The sequence below is a fragment of the Poecilia reticulata genome, linkage group LG8 (assembly GCF_000633615.1).
Source record: "Poecilia reticulata strain Guanapo linkage group LG8, Guppy_female_1.0+MT, whole genome shotgun sequence".
Taxonomy (NCBI): domain Eukaryota; kingdom Metazoa; phylum Chordata; class Actinopteri; order Cyprinodontiformes; family Poeciliidae; genus Poecilia; species Poecilia reticulata.
Genome location: NC_024338.1, coordinates 14,066,796 through 14,083,948, shown reverse-complemented (window position 1 = coordinate 14,083,948; position 17,153 = coordinate 14,066,796). Strand labels below are relative to the sequence as shown.

Sequence of the window (17,153 nt, the reverse complement as noted above, 5' to 3'; positions counted from 1 at the left end):
ATTTTAGTACGTTAACTAAAGTACAAGAAATTAAAAGAAACGTATTAAACTACTTTCTGATATAATTAAAACAAATTTAAAACGTGTATGGGTTGCTCCTTGATTTACAGCGATATTAATCGGGTGGCGCTTCACAAGCTAAAATAAGCATGTATTTCTATGTTACAGGACATCTAGAGTAAAGTCAAAACAATTTAAATTCAAAAATACAAAGTAGTTCTTCGTCCGATTCAATTACTGCCCCTTTAAATAAAAAACGTCACTGTAGGGGCGTTACCTACATGTATGACAGACACAAACCTGCCCCAACAAAATTGAAGAACATAACCAGGATGTTGCTTTTCCTTCCAATCAAATATGGGTGTGCGTGTTGTAGCTCTTAATCGCATAGACTTCGTTTCCACACGCTGAAGTAGTGGCCGTTTAACCTTGTTTATCACGCTTCCGTAGTCGACTCGACATAGCTTCAAACACCAACATGTAAGAATTGAAATAACGAATTATATTAGTAATATTACACCACAATGCTCCGTTTAGAGTTCTGCTGCTTTAGCACGTTGTCAAATTGATAGATAAAATTGACCCGCCACTTCCCACTGTTTATATAATTATGTTTCCTTTCAGGCAAGCAGCTATGGAAATATCAGCAAAGTACTGTTATAAAGAACTGGAGACATATGGGTCATGCGTTGCCTCAAACCCAACGTCTTGGCAACACAAGTGCCATGACCTAAAACTCAAAGTTTCTCAATGTACATCATCACAGTAAGTCAATTGCTCTATCCTATATACCTATACGTTTTTCCTTGTTCCTAACCATTTAATGTTTACAGTCCAGTGATTCAGAAGATCAGGGAAGACTGCTCCACAGAATTTGAGAAATTTGAGCAATGTCTGAAAGAAAACCTGACCTCACCTACCTCTTGTTCGCCGCACGTGACCCGCTTTCTAGGTTGTGCAGACTCCGTTGACCTCAGCAGCGTGGGTAAGACTTTACTGGAATTGCCCTTTTAGATAGCAAAAAGGGCAATTTCTTCTATCATCATCTTTTAGATAGCAAAGGTATCTAAAAGATCCATAAACACTGGATCATAAAACGTTTTAGATATATTTGTGCATACTGTGCTGTAAAATATTTCTCTGACCCAACTCCATTAACCCTCTAATGATGAGAAATGTCTATATACTGTATGTCACATGGATTTATATTTTTATGATTTAGAATTATGAAAATGCAAGTCAACTCCAATTTTAGGTCATTATTCAGTATTACTTTGTTTTGACTAAGGTTATAACCTCATCTTGGTAGTACTAAGGGGGTTAACCATGTACAATTACCATGTTGGAAAATTCAAATTCCAATTTTTTTTTTAACAATTATGCCAATCTCTGCTCTTTTATTCCTAGCTTCAGATTCAAGTTCTGACACATCATAGGACTCGGCAACTTCCATCGTCAGTCCAAACCTCTATACAAGCTGGATTTTTATGTCTCAACTGTGTTTATTTGAATTTATATATATGTGATGAGTGTTCAATATCTGTGCGTCTTACTGTGACCTATTGTGACTAATTTCAAATGTAAAAAATAGGAATGCTCTAGCACTGTACATTACACCATTGGAATATCACTTATACTTGCGTTTGAATAAATAAGTCAGGTTTGCAATGTTTTGTGTATCCCAGTTTTACCTAATTAATATTAGGTTTCCATTATTCATTTGATGTCATAACCCTCTGTTGTTTTATGTTGATTATTTATGTCCTTACTGCCGATGCCTTGTCCAGGTCATAGTCAAATATTAAACTGGAATGCATTGCTCCCACACAAACCTGACTATCCGGTCACTGAGCAATAGGGAGTTTGGGAAGATAGGAGAAAAAAGAACAGGTTATTCACCTCTAATCAGCAGGACTACTGAGACAGACAGAGGGAGGAAATTGAGTTATGAACCTTGTGACCATTAAGCAGAACAGACATTTTCTGGTTCAATTATTAAAGGTTTTGGTGTGAGTCATGGAGGAGAAATAGACTGCTTTATTTTTAGGTGAATTATTAGTTCATGCCACGTGAGCGATTGGTAAGTCTTTCATTTTTTATTGTATTAAGGACAAATAAGGCAGTTTTACTTTAAAGGCAAAACCGCAGATTGTGTTGAAAGATACATGAACATTAAATTCAAAGCACATCACCTTGCTGTCACTGAACAAAATAGATAAAATGTCATCTAGTACCACACAAATAAGTTACATTCACATTAATATCACAGTAAAAACGCCATGTATTATTAGAATCAAACAATTTCTTAAAGAGTACCCCAGGCTTAGGCAGATCACTGACATTTAAATGAGACGGGTATCACCTTAATTCTTTTTTGTGCTACGCCACAGGATGAGTCTGCTCCGATCCTTTCAGCAGCACTTGCTATCCAAAATAAAATTGGATTCTATTTCTATAGATCTACTTTGTGGCACACAAATATCATGCTATAGTTTAAATATTTGCTGATTATCACAGAAGGTACAAAATGTCTACCCAACAGTATCTATTAGGATATTTTTGACAAAGGAAATTATTACAGAAACTGATTGCAACAATTAGGTGTGACACAGTTGTATTCACATTTACAATTGGAATTCATCATTGTGGACTTGAAGACATAATATTTGGGCATTGTAGATCTTTTGGTTGTAATTTACTACACTAAAATTATACCGATGATATAAAAGCGTAAACTAAAGTAATGAGCACTTGTACAACCCTGTTTCCACTTAAGGCTTTTCAAATGACACTGGAAGGTCATCTATTTTCTAAATGCAAAAGTAATTTATTTTTGGTCCACTGTTTTTAGCTGTCATTTGTCACAAAGCATACAATTAGAAATATTAGGGGATTTAATGATGTCATTCTATCCAGCACAATTTCCTGAGATGACACTCAGGTCTCACAAACATACACACTAACCTGAGAGCAAAACTGTAGTCCCATACATATACTCTTGTATATGCTCCAGCCAACCACACACACACACCGATAAAAATTAATCCAGACAGAACAAAGAAAGTTCACCAATGTACTAATAGTATTTAGGACCCCAAATGTTTAAAACTATCACAACTCCTACATACATTTAACTTGACTTGATTCATTAAAATTTTGTAACTTATTTATATGTAATGATCGATGTGTGGTTATTGTTTTTCTGTTTGAAAGTGAAAAATATTCTCACCAAGTATGGCATAAATACGATGGAAAAAATAGAAGGCCATTGTCATGGAAATATACAGTGCCCGTAGTTCCAGCATATGATTCTTATTCAGGAAAGCACGAGAGGACATTATGCTAATCAGCAGAGCGATGTTATGACCGTCTGACTTGTCAGGATGTGTTCCAGCAATAAAAGCTCAGGAGTATGTTTGGCTGCAGCCAGTTTAATTGAAAATAGTCCCATAGGCAGGTTGCTTCTCCGGAGTGAAAGGTGGAACAGGTGGGGTAAAGATGAGAGTTTTTAAGGGTCAGGAGGTGAAGTACGAGTTCTGCATGGAGTACAGACGGTCGATGGGGTTTCCTACTCGTCCTGCCAGGAGACCGGCTTCTCCTGTTGCCAAGAGACAGTCACCAAGGTGACTGAGGCTTCCATCGCTGTCCAAGTCATGGAAGACAGTCTCTGAGTCTGCAGCAAAAATAAAGGAGAATCCAAATAAATGTGGTCAACATTAGTCTTTTTCAGTTATACTAAAAAAGAAGGATGTCAGAAATGACTTTAAAGAATGAAAATGTAAATCAAGCTTGAAGCTTTATCAGTGCGTCTTACCGTAGGAGTGGATCTGCTCACTGTTTAGTTGAGGAGGTGTCAGACCATGTCGGAATGGCTCTCCGCCGTAAATGTTGGGGTCCAGAGAAAGTAGCTGCTGACGTGGCAAAGACGGATATCCCAGCATGCTATCCATTCCATGAGTACTAGATCCATCTGGAAAGGTAGAGGTTCATTTTAAATACTTAATTTTTTTGTCTGCCTTTTTCTAAATCTTTATCTTACCCTCACTGTCATCATTGCTTTGACGGCCCCCTCTGCTAGGCCCTCTCCTGGTCCCTCCCAGTTGTTCTTGTTCCTGCTGCTGCTGCTGCTGTTGCTGCTGTCTGCGAGCTATCTTTTTCATCTAGGGCGCAAAATAGGATACCGTAAGAATCTCCTATGGGTGTTAACATGTAAAATGATTGAACATATCTTCAAGGAAGAGACAGTCTGACCTTAGCTCTCTGGTTTTGAAACCACACCTGTACAACCCGCACTGTCAGGCCAGTCTCTGCAGCCAGTGTTTCCCTCACCTGCAGGTTAGAGTTTTTCATTGCTTTATCGGACAACCGAGGATAAAACAATGAACTCTGAAAGGAAAGTCGAGGTCTGTTTGGCATGCTTTTTCACTGATAAGAGGCTGATTCACCCACCTTTCGGCATGGCTTGGCCGATACTTCAAAAGAGGCCTTGAAAGCTCGCCGCTGCTGTGTAGTCAAGATGGTGCGTGGTCTTTTTGAACGCTTGTGCTCTTTGCCTTCATCACCACCTTTCCCACTGCCAGATCCTCCCCCACCATCTTCATCCTCACTTTTCACTGAATAAGACAAAGTGTTGACAAAGCTCAAACTTAAACCCCAGTGCGGTGTGCTTGGCAAGGCAGTTTTGTGGTGTATCACTATTTGGATAATCTCTTTACAATTACTTGTGACTTGACACAAGCTGCAATTCTTTTATTTTGCATCATATTACTTGGTTATTTGGTAAAATGTGGCAGTGCTACGTGTTTACAAAGAAGAGTCATCAGAAGTTTTTGAAGAAATGCGTTCTATTGCGACTTCTATTAGATATAGATGTGGCACAAGTTAAACAGTATTCCATCAAACACTGCACCTGATTCAGTTGGAGCAGGACTAATTGCAGCAAGCATTTCCCTCTCCTTTTCGTAGTCCATGCGGCAGAGCAGCTGGCCTTCTTTCAACACAAACTCATCACCTCTCTGCAGTCGGCGTTCACACTCGCAGCAGCTGAAGCAGCCCAGGTGGTATACCTGGCCCAGCACACGCATTATCAGCTCAGAGCGTCCAATGACCTGCAGGCAAGCGCTGCACTTCCTTATAAAGAGCCTGAAAGTAGAAAGAAGCAGAGAAACGTGGCCTTATGTGTTCAGATTGGTTGATGTGTGAAAGCAGAAAGGCAGTTAAGGCAATTAAATTTGAAGATACAAACAAGGATCTCTAATACATTTACCCTCGACTACAATTAACATGTAGATGAGTGAAGCCTCTTAATTAAAGACTGCACAGGCATTACTCAATTCACAGAGCAACAAGGTGAACATCTGTTAAGATGAGTAACAATTGCTTCCAACAGTTTTGTGTTTTGGTTTCACCCTAATGACAGTAGGTGGCAGTAGTTGGTTAATAATCTACTGCCTTTTCCAGCACAAGCCTTAAATGTTGAGAACTTGTTACATTCCAGGTAACCTTATACAGACCATAATCTTAAAAATACATATGCTACTCTGTAAATTAGGTCTTTGTTGGATCGATTCATTTTCCTATTTTTCTTTTGTTCCTCTGTTTCTCCCCCTCTGTGATGTTATAACCTTTCAATTGCTCTCATGCTTCACAATTACTTCCAGTGCCTATTTACATTCACAGGGCCCAAGTCTCTGACTTCAAATTCCTCCCAAATCCCTGTTCTTGCACTTGGTTTCCTCCCCCTCCCTCAGCCTTTTCTGCCAGCATTCCCAGTTTTCCCTCATGCCCTCCAAGCCTGCCTCCCCAGTTCACTGAAACTAATAAAGACAGGATTAATTAGATTGTTGTTTAAACAGTGAGATGGCCAGACAGACGCTGTAAACTCATAACCAGGGATTGGTGATAGCATGGGGTTAATCTCTCTCCTCTCACTTATGCACACAAAACACCCACACACACAAACACAGGTACTAGCCCACACATACACATGCATGCATGCAAACCAACATTAGGTCATGCAACAACTGCCTTACTTATTTGCTTAAATGCAACAGCTATTTTCGTGCTGTTGGTTTAAAATAACTCCAGCGAGGTTATAGTTTTAATGCACAAGAACATCAGTATCACTTCTGAAGAATGAGGAACTCAAGAGTAGAAGAGCTCTAGAATCAGTCAAGACTCGTGGACACCGAAATAGCATCACAACAAAACACAGATCTTGTTAGGAACGGAGAGAGAATGAAAAGGGAGGGAAAGAAGTGAGGAGGAGATGAAGGCTGAGTAATGACCTTCCCAGAATGAGTGAGAGTAAGGTGTTGTTGCCCAAATCTGGAGTGCAAAGACAGAGCCAGGTCTGCACATTAGAGCTTCTAATCTGTGATTCTGTCCCAAACGCAGCTGCTGCAGCTAATCTTTCTCAATCCATCTGCCAAACGCTCTCCTCAAATTCCCCAAATGACAGTGTCTCAAACTTGACACCAAAAACAAAAGTAGGCTACCTGTTGTCAGCCCAATAGCCTAATTGTGTGTCTTATGTTTTATTGTTTTTAAACCTACTTTCTAATTAAAACGATGCAATGCACTCCAGATAAACAATTCATCTGTAAAAAGGGCAAAATGCTGTGGTAGTCAATGGTATCACAAGCATATTCTACAAAGAATAACCCATCAGTGTAGTTCTACATCTGAATAGACACTTCAGTATCTTAAATAGTTTCTTTCACTGTGGACAATGCTCAACAGAACAGAATTGTCAGGGCTGCTTGACATAAGACGGATGATGTATGTGGTTAACTCCCACACTCCCTAATCAATGTGTACACAGCACGATAGGAATTTACTCAACATGGCACATGAAGGCAACTTGGGGTAACTGCCGCAGAGGGGGGCCTGTAAGTAGATCAGTCTAATCCCTCTAATAGAAGTATCATTCGCACATGGTCATGTTTGGGGGGCAGCTTACCAAAATCACAATAAACACGAGAGAGGGCAACCATGCACTTGAGGCAGCCTAAATTTAGCTTCAACACATTTATGCAAACATGTTACAATTTTCTGACCATTTATAATTCATCTGTTTGGGAATCTGAAGTAATGATTAATAATGTCAAATAAACTGGAAGCTATTTTGCGGGAAAACAAAATGTCAGTTTGTACATTGCTGCATGTCAATGCATATAGAAAGGAATACAAGTATACATCAGTCAGGACTTCGTTTTGTTCAAGATTCTAAAAAGGGAATTTCATGTGCAATGCAATGGATTTTTTTGAGACGATCGAGGGTTAGAAGGTTAGAGCTCAGAGATTAAAAGATCAAATTCAGAAAGACAGAGATGTGCTGCATTTGTAGAGTTCTGATATCATCACGTGTTTCCTCTTTGTATTTCTCTAGATCCAAGGCATACAACCAGAATCTTTGCCATCTCCCTTAAGCTGTGTCATGTGGCATTGTTTAGCCTGTGAGCTCCGACAAGTTTAACACTGTCTGGACTGAAATACACTCATTTCATAAATATGTATGCATCTCAGAGCTGTTACAGTTTGGTTCATCCCTGTGTTGTCATGATTAATATTTATACAGGTATTGGTTTGGTTACACTGCATTTAAATTATTCTTGGTTTGGGTTCAGTGGTACTTAAATGCCTTGAAAAGAGAGGTTGTCATTCATTTCAAACACCTGGACTGTTATTTACTCTCAGAATATGATACACTTAGGTCCTGATGTGCTACATTTTGATTCCTGCAAACTTATTGACAGCAACATGTGACACATAACTGGCGCTCCCTGAAAATTAAGGTATAACAAAAGGATTGAGGAGATACAGGAAAAAAGAACAAATCATATGCATCAATCTTACTTTTAAGTTGCATTTTGTTTTTATTCCTTAGGTGTGTGTGCATGTGTGTGCGCGTGTGTATGCGCGCATGCGTGTATGCGTGTGTGTGTACACGTATACGTGCACACTTTTGGCGGATATTGCTCTGTGGAGCAAAATGGCTCAGAGCCAGGGTTCAGTAATCACATCATCTCCTTTTATTAAATCTCCCTGCGCTGCTTCTGTGTTATTAAAATCTCCCAGCATTCCCCACGATACTTGCTACCCAGCCACCACTCTCACACATACGGTTTTGTGTGTGTGTGCGTGTGGGTGTGTATGTGTGTGTGCGTGCGTATGGGTATAGCGATATATCTATATATCTCTATGTCAATAAATATGTGGATATATCAGCCATCTCTCCTTCTATGGACACACACGCACACACACACACACATATATCTATCTATATATATATATATATATATATATATATATATAGCTATATATCTATCCATAGATGGATAGATGGATAGAAAGACAGACAGATAGATACCACCTCATGCACTCAAGCATAAACTTAAACACAGAGATAACTGTGGTGTAAACACAGATAAGGTGAATGAGTGCAAACATACAACAATAAAACAGCGACAGATGCTGTCATTTGCTTAACACATCAACCTTTAATGTCAGTAGTTCGTTAATGACTGCTTTCCAAAGCCAAAACCTCACGTATAGTTTATATAGTCTCATTAAAAATGGTTCACAATAGTAAAACTGCAAGTGGATTAGAGAGCAGAATTGATTTTTGAAAAATTTAAAAAGTCACCAAAAGCCTCTATGACATGCATTGTTTGCATGAAATGTGTTTCTATGTAGGTTTGTGTGTCTTTGATCAAGAATGAATGCTATGTGTCAGGATGTAGATGTGTGTTTGTGAGCGTGAGTGATAGGGTATGTGTTAGTTTAGATAAAACAGTTAATCCCCAGGCCACCAGAACGCAATATCCTGTCTGCCCGTTTCTCATTTCCTGTCTGACTCTGGCGGAGCGGGAAGCAGCAGGGAGGGGCTGGTGGGGGACAGTGGGGTCCGTTACCTCAGAAACAGAAGATACAGCAGACTGGTTAGAGAAAAGTCTATGCCAATCTCTCTATCTCTCTCTCTCTCTGATGCAACCCCCTATTCTCACTCTTTTTTCCTTCTCCCTCTCTGCTTTTATTATCTCAGATTTAATAAAGCTGAAGCGAGCAGCTTGTTCTGCCATGAAACATTTATTAGCTGTCTGTTATAAAATTGTTGTGGGGGAGGAAAGATGATGGGGTCTCATCTCACATTATGCAAAAACAGTGGCAATACCAAACGCACGACCCCTCCCACAGACGCACGCACACACACACACGCACACACGCACACGCACACACAATATAGCAGATAAAAATCAGCCCATCAGTATGCCCTTTCTTTCTAAAACTCCCAGATATTTCCTCTTTTCTCTGTTTGCCCCATTTTGAAACTATTCTCGATCAAGTTTTTGCTATATGTTCTTTTACTCATTTTATCAGAACTGATATTASTCAACAGCACAACACCAAAACAAAAAGACATCAAACTCGCTCATCCCCATTTTGTTTTCTTCTGGCAAACATCCAACCATCATCTGTTGAACTGCTAGTTTTGCTCAGGAAAGAGCATTGTGGTGCTTGAAAACTGCAAAAATGTCTATGAATGTAATGTTTTGATCCCTTGACATGAGTTTATATATAAATGTGAACAGATTTTTTGGAAAATATATGTAATGCTGTGCGCAAAGACACCTTCTTTTCTTTTTTCTTTTTACTTTTGCAGTAACTTTCTCTTACACTAAAGTTTAGAAAACACCGCCTTTTAATTTTAGCACATTTATTTGATTAGGGAGAAATATTTGCTTTCAGCAAAATTTGAAGTGGCACAAGTATGGCTACCCTCGCTGTTGAAACTTTGCATTACCCCCCCTTTGCCGACAGGACAGAACTTTGTCTTCACCTGTAACATTTCACAAGTCTGCAGAATTTAGAGAAAGGGATCTTTAACCATTTTTCATTACACACACTTCCTAGATTAAATACAATCGTGGTTCTTCTCTTATGATTTCTTCTATTTTGCTTAATCTACATGTTCTCTTTTGGATTTACTTCTAGTGACTGAGATGACGATGAATGAAGGTTTATTTTTTGAACTCTTTTTGTGTGTATTAGGGCATATGTGTTGGCCAAATAACCCATTTTTGGTTTACTGGCAGGAAAAGACCATGCAAGATTAACAAGGTTTTCAGTGTCTTTGAAGAAACAGGCCCACAGTATCATGCACCTGCAGTGACTGATGCTGAAAAGCTCAATTGGTGTTTTATCTAACCAAAGCTCACAGTTCCAATACATGTTTATTGTTTATGTTGATGAGATAAAGGGGTCCTTCCCTGACATTCAAAAAGTTCTTGTCATGCAGCTAATGTCTAAAACTTGTTATGGAGACTTGGTGACCCTCAAGATGTCAAGATGTTCTGTTTTCAAAAAGTGGTTTTACTTCCCAGTGCATCGCAGTGCATGGAAAGATAAATATGCATCCTTGTCCGGCTGTGTGGCCACTGGCTGACAGAATTGGACATATGTCATGTCACATTTATAGCCCCAGGAAAGAGAGATACTTTTTTAAGCGGGCCAAACAAGTCATATAATTTAACATTTATTTTAAGGAATTGCTGAAGTAACCAAATATTGAGGCTCAGGTTTTTGTTTTTTATTTGTTGGAAAAAATAGTTTCTTTACATGAGTTTTTTTTTAAGACCCATCCCATCTTTTTTCAGGCATTTTAACCATCTAAATTAGCGATAATAATACATTTATCCAGGTCTGCAAACACTGCAGTTCTGACATGTCAAAAACAGTCATAATTTACCCATTGAATAACGTTCAATAAAAACATTAACTTTTAGTTGTACTCTGTAAGGAACTTTTATTTATTTATTTATTTTTATTACAATAAAATCAGTTCTATTTGGCTCACTATCTTTTACTACGTTGATGAATAAAACATTTAGTTTCGGATAATTGGATGATTCATGTATTTAAACGTATCTGTTTTTTAACACCAACATTAAAACTACTTGATTTTTTTGAATTACAGTTATGGGCTACTGGAAATAACAAATAAAAGTGTTTTTAGTTAAACGTTTCTGCATAAGCACATTTAAAAATAATGTAAAAGCATATTATTTATTTTAATAATCATTGTGGAGGCCGACAGAAATAAACCTTTGCGATCTGTTTGACATATTACATAATTTTGTGTTAGTATTTCACAGCAACACACAGTCAGATCTGTCACCCGGACAGCCGGAGATTTCAATAATTAGCACAGAACCCAATCAGTCTCACCACAATTTCTTCCCTTTCGCCTCCTGAGACACAAGGCAGCGAGTGTGGTGCGGGTGGTGGAGCGATTAAGAGAAAACAAGGGATAAATGGGGAGATAAACTGTTTGGTGTCATCACTGCTATCAATCTCAACAAGAAGGAAATGAGGTTTGGTATACAGAAATATTATTACAAAGGAGACAGTGATGAATGAGGTAATGGATCAAGAGACAGGGAGAGGGATGGCTGATAGGGTGGAGGTGTAGAACGGAAGATGAAATATATTTGCTATCCCTGGATTCAGACTCAGAAGTTCACAAAAAAAAAAACACACTCAGCAGAACTCTGTTTAGATTGTTCATAGTATAGTTATGTGCAGTATATAATTACGTATATTTTAAACTGCAGACAATATTAAACATTAAAACTTGCCTCCCAACCCACATTGCATGGCATTAGTTAGTATCTGCACCAGTCTCCCGCTTGGCTGAAGCTGTTTTTATGGTTTTATAGAAGAGTTTTCTAGGTTCTGCATTGCCAGACAGCAGTCTTATTGAGACAAAATCGCTAAGGTTGGAGTACTTTGCTTCCAATCATCCTGCCTTAATTTGACCTATTGATGTTATTTACTATAGTTTTCCAAACCAAATATTAACAATTCTGTTTGAAAGTATTTTTTTACTGTTTATAGCAAAAATAAATATACAATAAACCTTGAATACAATATGGAATAGAAACTATTTTCATACTTCTGTGCTGTGCTCGAGCTCTTAAACCTGATTATTAATTTCATCTAGATATTTCCACTGTTGTGCTGAAGCCTTTCTTTCGCATTTGGAGCTTTAAAGCAACTATCTTAGAATAATTAGAGAGGGAGTCCTTCAAAAATATTAAATATGCAAATGCTGAATTAGGTTTCGCCTTCAGGCAGTTACGCTGAGATGCATTGTGTGGGAGACGGGCTCATATTTCAATGTAAGATTGGTTTTCTAATGTGAATTGTTGTTTCCTGACATGCTTACTTTTTCATCCCAACCCAGTAATTCTAAATCTGGTCTACTACTCTCATCCTTCCACATGCAAGTCTTACATTTAGCTGAGTTCTAAAGAAAATAAACAATGTTTTCCTCATGGATTATAAGGAAAAGAGTAGGTGAGGATGTCCCTCATAGGGTACAGTACACTGTGAAGGAGCCGGAGCTTTTGCATGTCTTTATGCTCAATGATGTAATCAAGCCAGATATGAGCATAAAAATCTCGTAAAGTTTGTAAGATGCTGACTTAATATGAATGTTAAATTAGGATAAATAATCTGAATATTACTTTTGTAATTCCAAACATGCAAATATAACTCATAAGTCTGTATCAACTTCGAGCAAATGATCTTTCCTGAAGCAGATGGAGTACTACTGAAACCGAGTCTCATGTAAAAAGCCGAAAGGAAAAAAAAAAACGAAAAAAAAAAGCCTGTGCTAATAATTGTGTGAATTCCTCTAAAGTTCTTATGCATGATCCAAATTCCTGGACCACCTTCTCTGTTGCACTGCACACACCTGCTTTAGATGGGGGAGTGTGTAGTGTAAGGCGCTGATGGACAGTCTGCAGGGAAAACAAGGAGACATTGTTGCTGATCTGCTGAAGGTCACAGACATTACCGTGTGCCAAGTCTGGCACCACCTCACACAACAAGGCAACGCAGCACAACTAGACAACTAAAACAACGCCGTGACGAATTAAGCACTTACTGTTGATATGAATCTGCAATTATATTCATTGCACAAGGAAATCAAATTGCCTTTTTCATTCCATCACAGATAATCATGACTCAAATGCAGTTTTGCCTGTACTTTCCCACTCATTTTTACAGACGAACGTCACACAATGGGGCTTTGATCTTCTTCTTTCTCACCCTCTCTCCTCCAGATGCCAGGTACAGTGGGAGAGAGTCTATGCTGCTGGATGCCGTCTAACACATTTCAAAACAATGATAACAAGCTCCAGGCTTTTCCTTACGCTGTCCAAGCAGGAGCTTCCTCTGCAGACACACACTGACTAGCATGGAGCAAAAAAAAAAAAAGAAAAAAGAAAAGGAAATGACCATGAAAGTATTGCTAAAGCTGAATCATCAAGCAACTGTATACCATCCATTTTATCAGCTGCTATTTTTAAAACTATTTTACACTTTGGTATAACATTGTAAAAAGTTGCTGATGCAAATAAGGTTGTGTATATTTAGGAAATGATTATTTTATACATTTAGCAGAAATTTGATTTGGACAGGCAAATTGTTGCCTACACAAAGTTTAGACAAATTTAATTTGCTGTTGCAAATAAATGAATAATTGTGAAAAACATTGATACTGATAGAAGTATTGATAGAATAAAAAAAATGTTTCTTCATAAAAGGCTAAGATCTTTAAACTGTGTAAGGTTTGAATGCATTTGCATTCAAATGCATTTTACCAAAATAAAGTGATTGATGATCTAATTATTATATGCATCTAAATACCTATGTATATCCCACATACACTCTGATAGTGTCAATTTCAGTTTTAATTGAAATGAAATGTAAAATTTCCCAACAGCTTGAGTGATTCCAGTGTTGCATGTGTAGTTTTGACCTGTGTCTTTGGTGCACTTGTTTAGAATAATTGACTTACGGGACTTATGGGACAGCTTAATCACAGGATTTTCTAAACATGGCGGGAGTGCAGAAGTTCAGACCTTTTGTAGAGTTTTCTTATTAATCATATGTTTGGCTTTGAAAACATTAAACAAAAAGTCTTTTTTCTTGCAAAACATACTGGAAGCATTTTTCTGACGGAGACAACAATTGACCAAATCAACAGCACAGGTTAATGTGACATTTTTACGTTGTTCTTTGTTTTTCCTGTGCACAGCTAGTGAACCTATCCCTGCTCCCTTTGCACCGACTTCCATTGATTATGCACAACCTCTACGAACCCTCCCTTCGACTTAACCTCAAATCCTCCCTTAATGCTAACCAGAAACTGAACACATGGTCTCATTTGCACCGGGGTTTGACCCTCAACGTCAGAAATTACAGGAGAAAACGGTAGGCGATATGTAAATCAAAACACACCTGAAGTCAATAATAAAAAAAAACACTGAGTGTACATTTATAAGAGGACCGTTTCCAAAAAATAAAGAAAGCAGTATTTAAAAAAAAAAGATGGCTTAGTTAGGGAATTGACTTTTCTCATCTTAATGTGTTGATAAATGCGTCTTACTTTTCATAGTCATGCTTGCAGTACAGCAGACGGTCCCTGCAGTAACAGGTCCCGGTGAGTGCGCTCAGACAGACGGCGCACTTGACGCAGGTCTCGTGCCAGGACCGCTCGTTCACGCGCAACAGGAAGCGGTCGGCGATGGGAGACTCGCAGCCCGCGCACACTTCTCCTCCTCCTCTGAAATCTGGACCTGATGGGAGCATATCACTGCCACAGTTACAGCGAAAAGGCCAGAACTAGTTCTGATAWATAAATAAAAAAGGTTTAAGCCTATCATCTGGCGCAAGCCAACTGTTCTTTCTCCTGATAAGAAAAAAAAAATGGGAATATCCCTTTTGATGTTCCAAAAGCAAAAAGGTTACACAGCTTTTTGATACAAATCGTATTTAAAGTGATTCAAAATTTTACTTCTCGCTTMATTAAAATGACGTGATTTTGCGTGACATAAGTAACATCATAGTTKCCTTTGACACTGCGCTTGCGACTTCTTTTTTTTTTAAATCTCAAATCCAGCATGTAATTTCAAGTTAAATCTTAAAGTGTTCTTATATTTACTGACCCCTGGCGTGAATTTAGCTCACTCTTTTATATATTTAGAAATGTTCATATGTCGAGCTTTCAAACATATTTCATCGTAGATATTTTTATTTTAAAAAGCTGCTCATAAAACCCTGTTCATCTGAGTATTGCAACGCATAACTCACCAAAAGGCGTAGAGGACGGAGGCTGTTGCAAACAGGACTGCTGGTTCTCTTCAGTTTTCATTCCTTCTCTCCTTCCCTCAGTGTGATCGCTAAAGACACAAAATGACACAATWTCGAAGAAATCATCGCAGGACATTCAAACACCGAAGGAAACCACGAGAACACGAGAGCCAAAGATGGAAAATTAAGCATCCGTCCATGTTTTTTCTATTTTTTTATTCTTTTTTCATGCGGCACTGATGTATAGATAATAAATATTAAATAGAATTTTCAAAAACTATTACATTGGACTGGGTTCAAGTCTTTAAATGCAGGAAAATGTAATGACAAAATAACAAAAATAAATATATATATAAATACATATATATAATTACAAAAGTCAACGAATCAAACTTGAACATSAAATGTTAGATTTCGATTCAAACATCTCAGTAGTTCAGCATGAGCCTCAGATTCCTCATTCAGCCCTGACACGCCTACAGAGTATAAGMCACTTTTAAAATGTTAATTTTATTTTGAAGTCTACAGTGTTTAGGTTTTATTGAAAAACGGGGAAAAAAAGAACATGCAAAAAACATAATTTTTATTTCTCCTTCACCTTCATTTTTATTTTAAATGTTACTAAAAAACATGCTTATTGCTTTAAACATTGAACGTAAATTCAGTTTAAGCGTCATAGAGGTTTTTAATGGCAACAAAAGTCTTAAATTTATTGTTTTTAAAGTCGTATTGTACCAGATATATTTTTGGTAAAAAAAAAATTCTAAGCAAAATCGAGTACACGTATATAAAAAAAATGCAACTTTGATTTAAAAAAAAAAAAAAATCTAATTTGTTTAGAAAGCGTATTCAGAACAACATAAAAGACTTAAAATAGTTTAGCAAATTTTTTAAAAGCTAAAAACAAGATTAACTTAAATATTAGGTTATTTCTGGAATATCAGACCGTCTACAATTCCTTCTTATGATAATTCAAACCCCAATAATGGTTRTTATAACACATTTTACTTGTAAAACATAGGAAAGAAATATTTGGGCCGTTTTTTTCACAAAATAATCAGACTAAGCAAAGAAATTATGYAAATGTACTTAATCTGATTGGGGATTTTTGTTGTATGGCTTCAATAAAATGATGAATTGATTGCCATTCAATAGATTGTGAAAGCTTGAAATCCTGTTTTTGTTTATTTCCAACCAGTCAATAAAACGGTTTAATTCTGCACACTTACTAATTTAAATGAAACCCATAACATTACCGTCAAGTTAAGCATTGTTTGAGTAGTCATAGTAATAATAATAATTATTATAATAACAGTAATTTTATTTGAGCTATCCAACTGTTTCATTTGATCAGTAGATTGACTGCATAACATAAATGTGGACAAAATCAAGAATGAGGAATATATGAGAAATAGCCGATAGAAGAAAAATAGCATAGATTTTCCGCACCTCAWCCATTCTCAGTCTACAAAAAAAAAATAAAAATCAGCGTAACTATCATTTTATCCTGCACATTTACAGTGAAAAAACATCCCACCCAGAGCGCATTGCTTCAGAAAAARAAAGATTGACTCAAGTGCAACTTTCTTTTGCATCTCACCATGCTGCTTTCTCCGACAACCTGTTCCTGGATCTCGGAGTCTTACCTTGAGGTGAAACACACTCCTCCTGAAATCTCGGTTGGCAACATTTAAATCCAGCGAAACTTCCAGCTCGTGTGTGACTGAACAGACGCGGCTATATGGATCGTYCACATGAGCTACTTCACTGTTTGCTTAGGGGAAAAAAAAAAAAATTCCAACATCATGATGCCCAGCAAATACGGTCTATTGTGTCTCCTGATTTCTCCGACACCCGCGTCGCTCTGGGTTGTGGAGCAAAAAAGGGAGACGAGGGAGGAGATGGACAGAGACGGTGGGAGGGAGAAGGTGCGGAAGATGATGAGAGCAGATGAGCAATAATACGAGCCTATTGATAACTTGGTTGGGGAG

The 17,153-nt window shown here is 37.7% G+C and overlaps 2 protein-coding genes across 3 annotated transcripts; one reads left to right on the top strand and one right to left on the bottom strand.

Moving 5' to 3' along the window:
• The first annotated feature begins 289 nt into the window (after nt 1-289).
• On the top strand, nt 290-13,278 carry chchd5 (coiled-coil-helix-coiled-coil-helix domain containing 5). 2 transcript variants are annotated; one of them, XM_017306182.1, is made up of 4 exons: nt 290-480; nt 625-765; nt 834-985; nt 13,131-13,278. In XM_017306182.1, coding segments are annotated over exons 1-4 (342 nt in total). In that variant the 5' UTR covers nt 290-478; the 3' UTR covers nt 13,178-13,278. The 2 variants fall into 2 exon arrangements, with proteins under 2 accessions (XP_017161671.1, XP_017161672.1); XM_017306183.1 differs by lacking the exon at nt 13,131-13,278 and adding an exon at nt 1,408-1,830 and having other exon boundaries at nt 297-480.
• Nucleotides 2,082-17,102, bottom strand: lmx1al (LIM homeobox transcription factor 1, alpha-like). Its single transcript, XM_008416051.2, has 9 exons — nt 16,809-17,102; nt 15,163-15,251; nt 14,459-14,648; nt 4,910-5,142; nt 4,450-4,613; nt 4,252-4,329; nt 4,040-4,160; nt 3,815-3,970; nt 2,082-3,673 (listed from the first exon to the last, which is right to left on the bottom strand). The coding sequence occupies exons 1-9, from the start codon at nt 16,850-16,852 to the stop codon at nt 3,516-3,518; spliced, it is 1,233 nt and encodes a 410-aa protein (XP_008414273.1). The 5' UTR covers nt 16,853-17,102; the 3' UTR covers nt 2,082-3,515.
• Nucleotides 17,103-17,153: the final 51 nt, after the last annotated feature.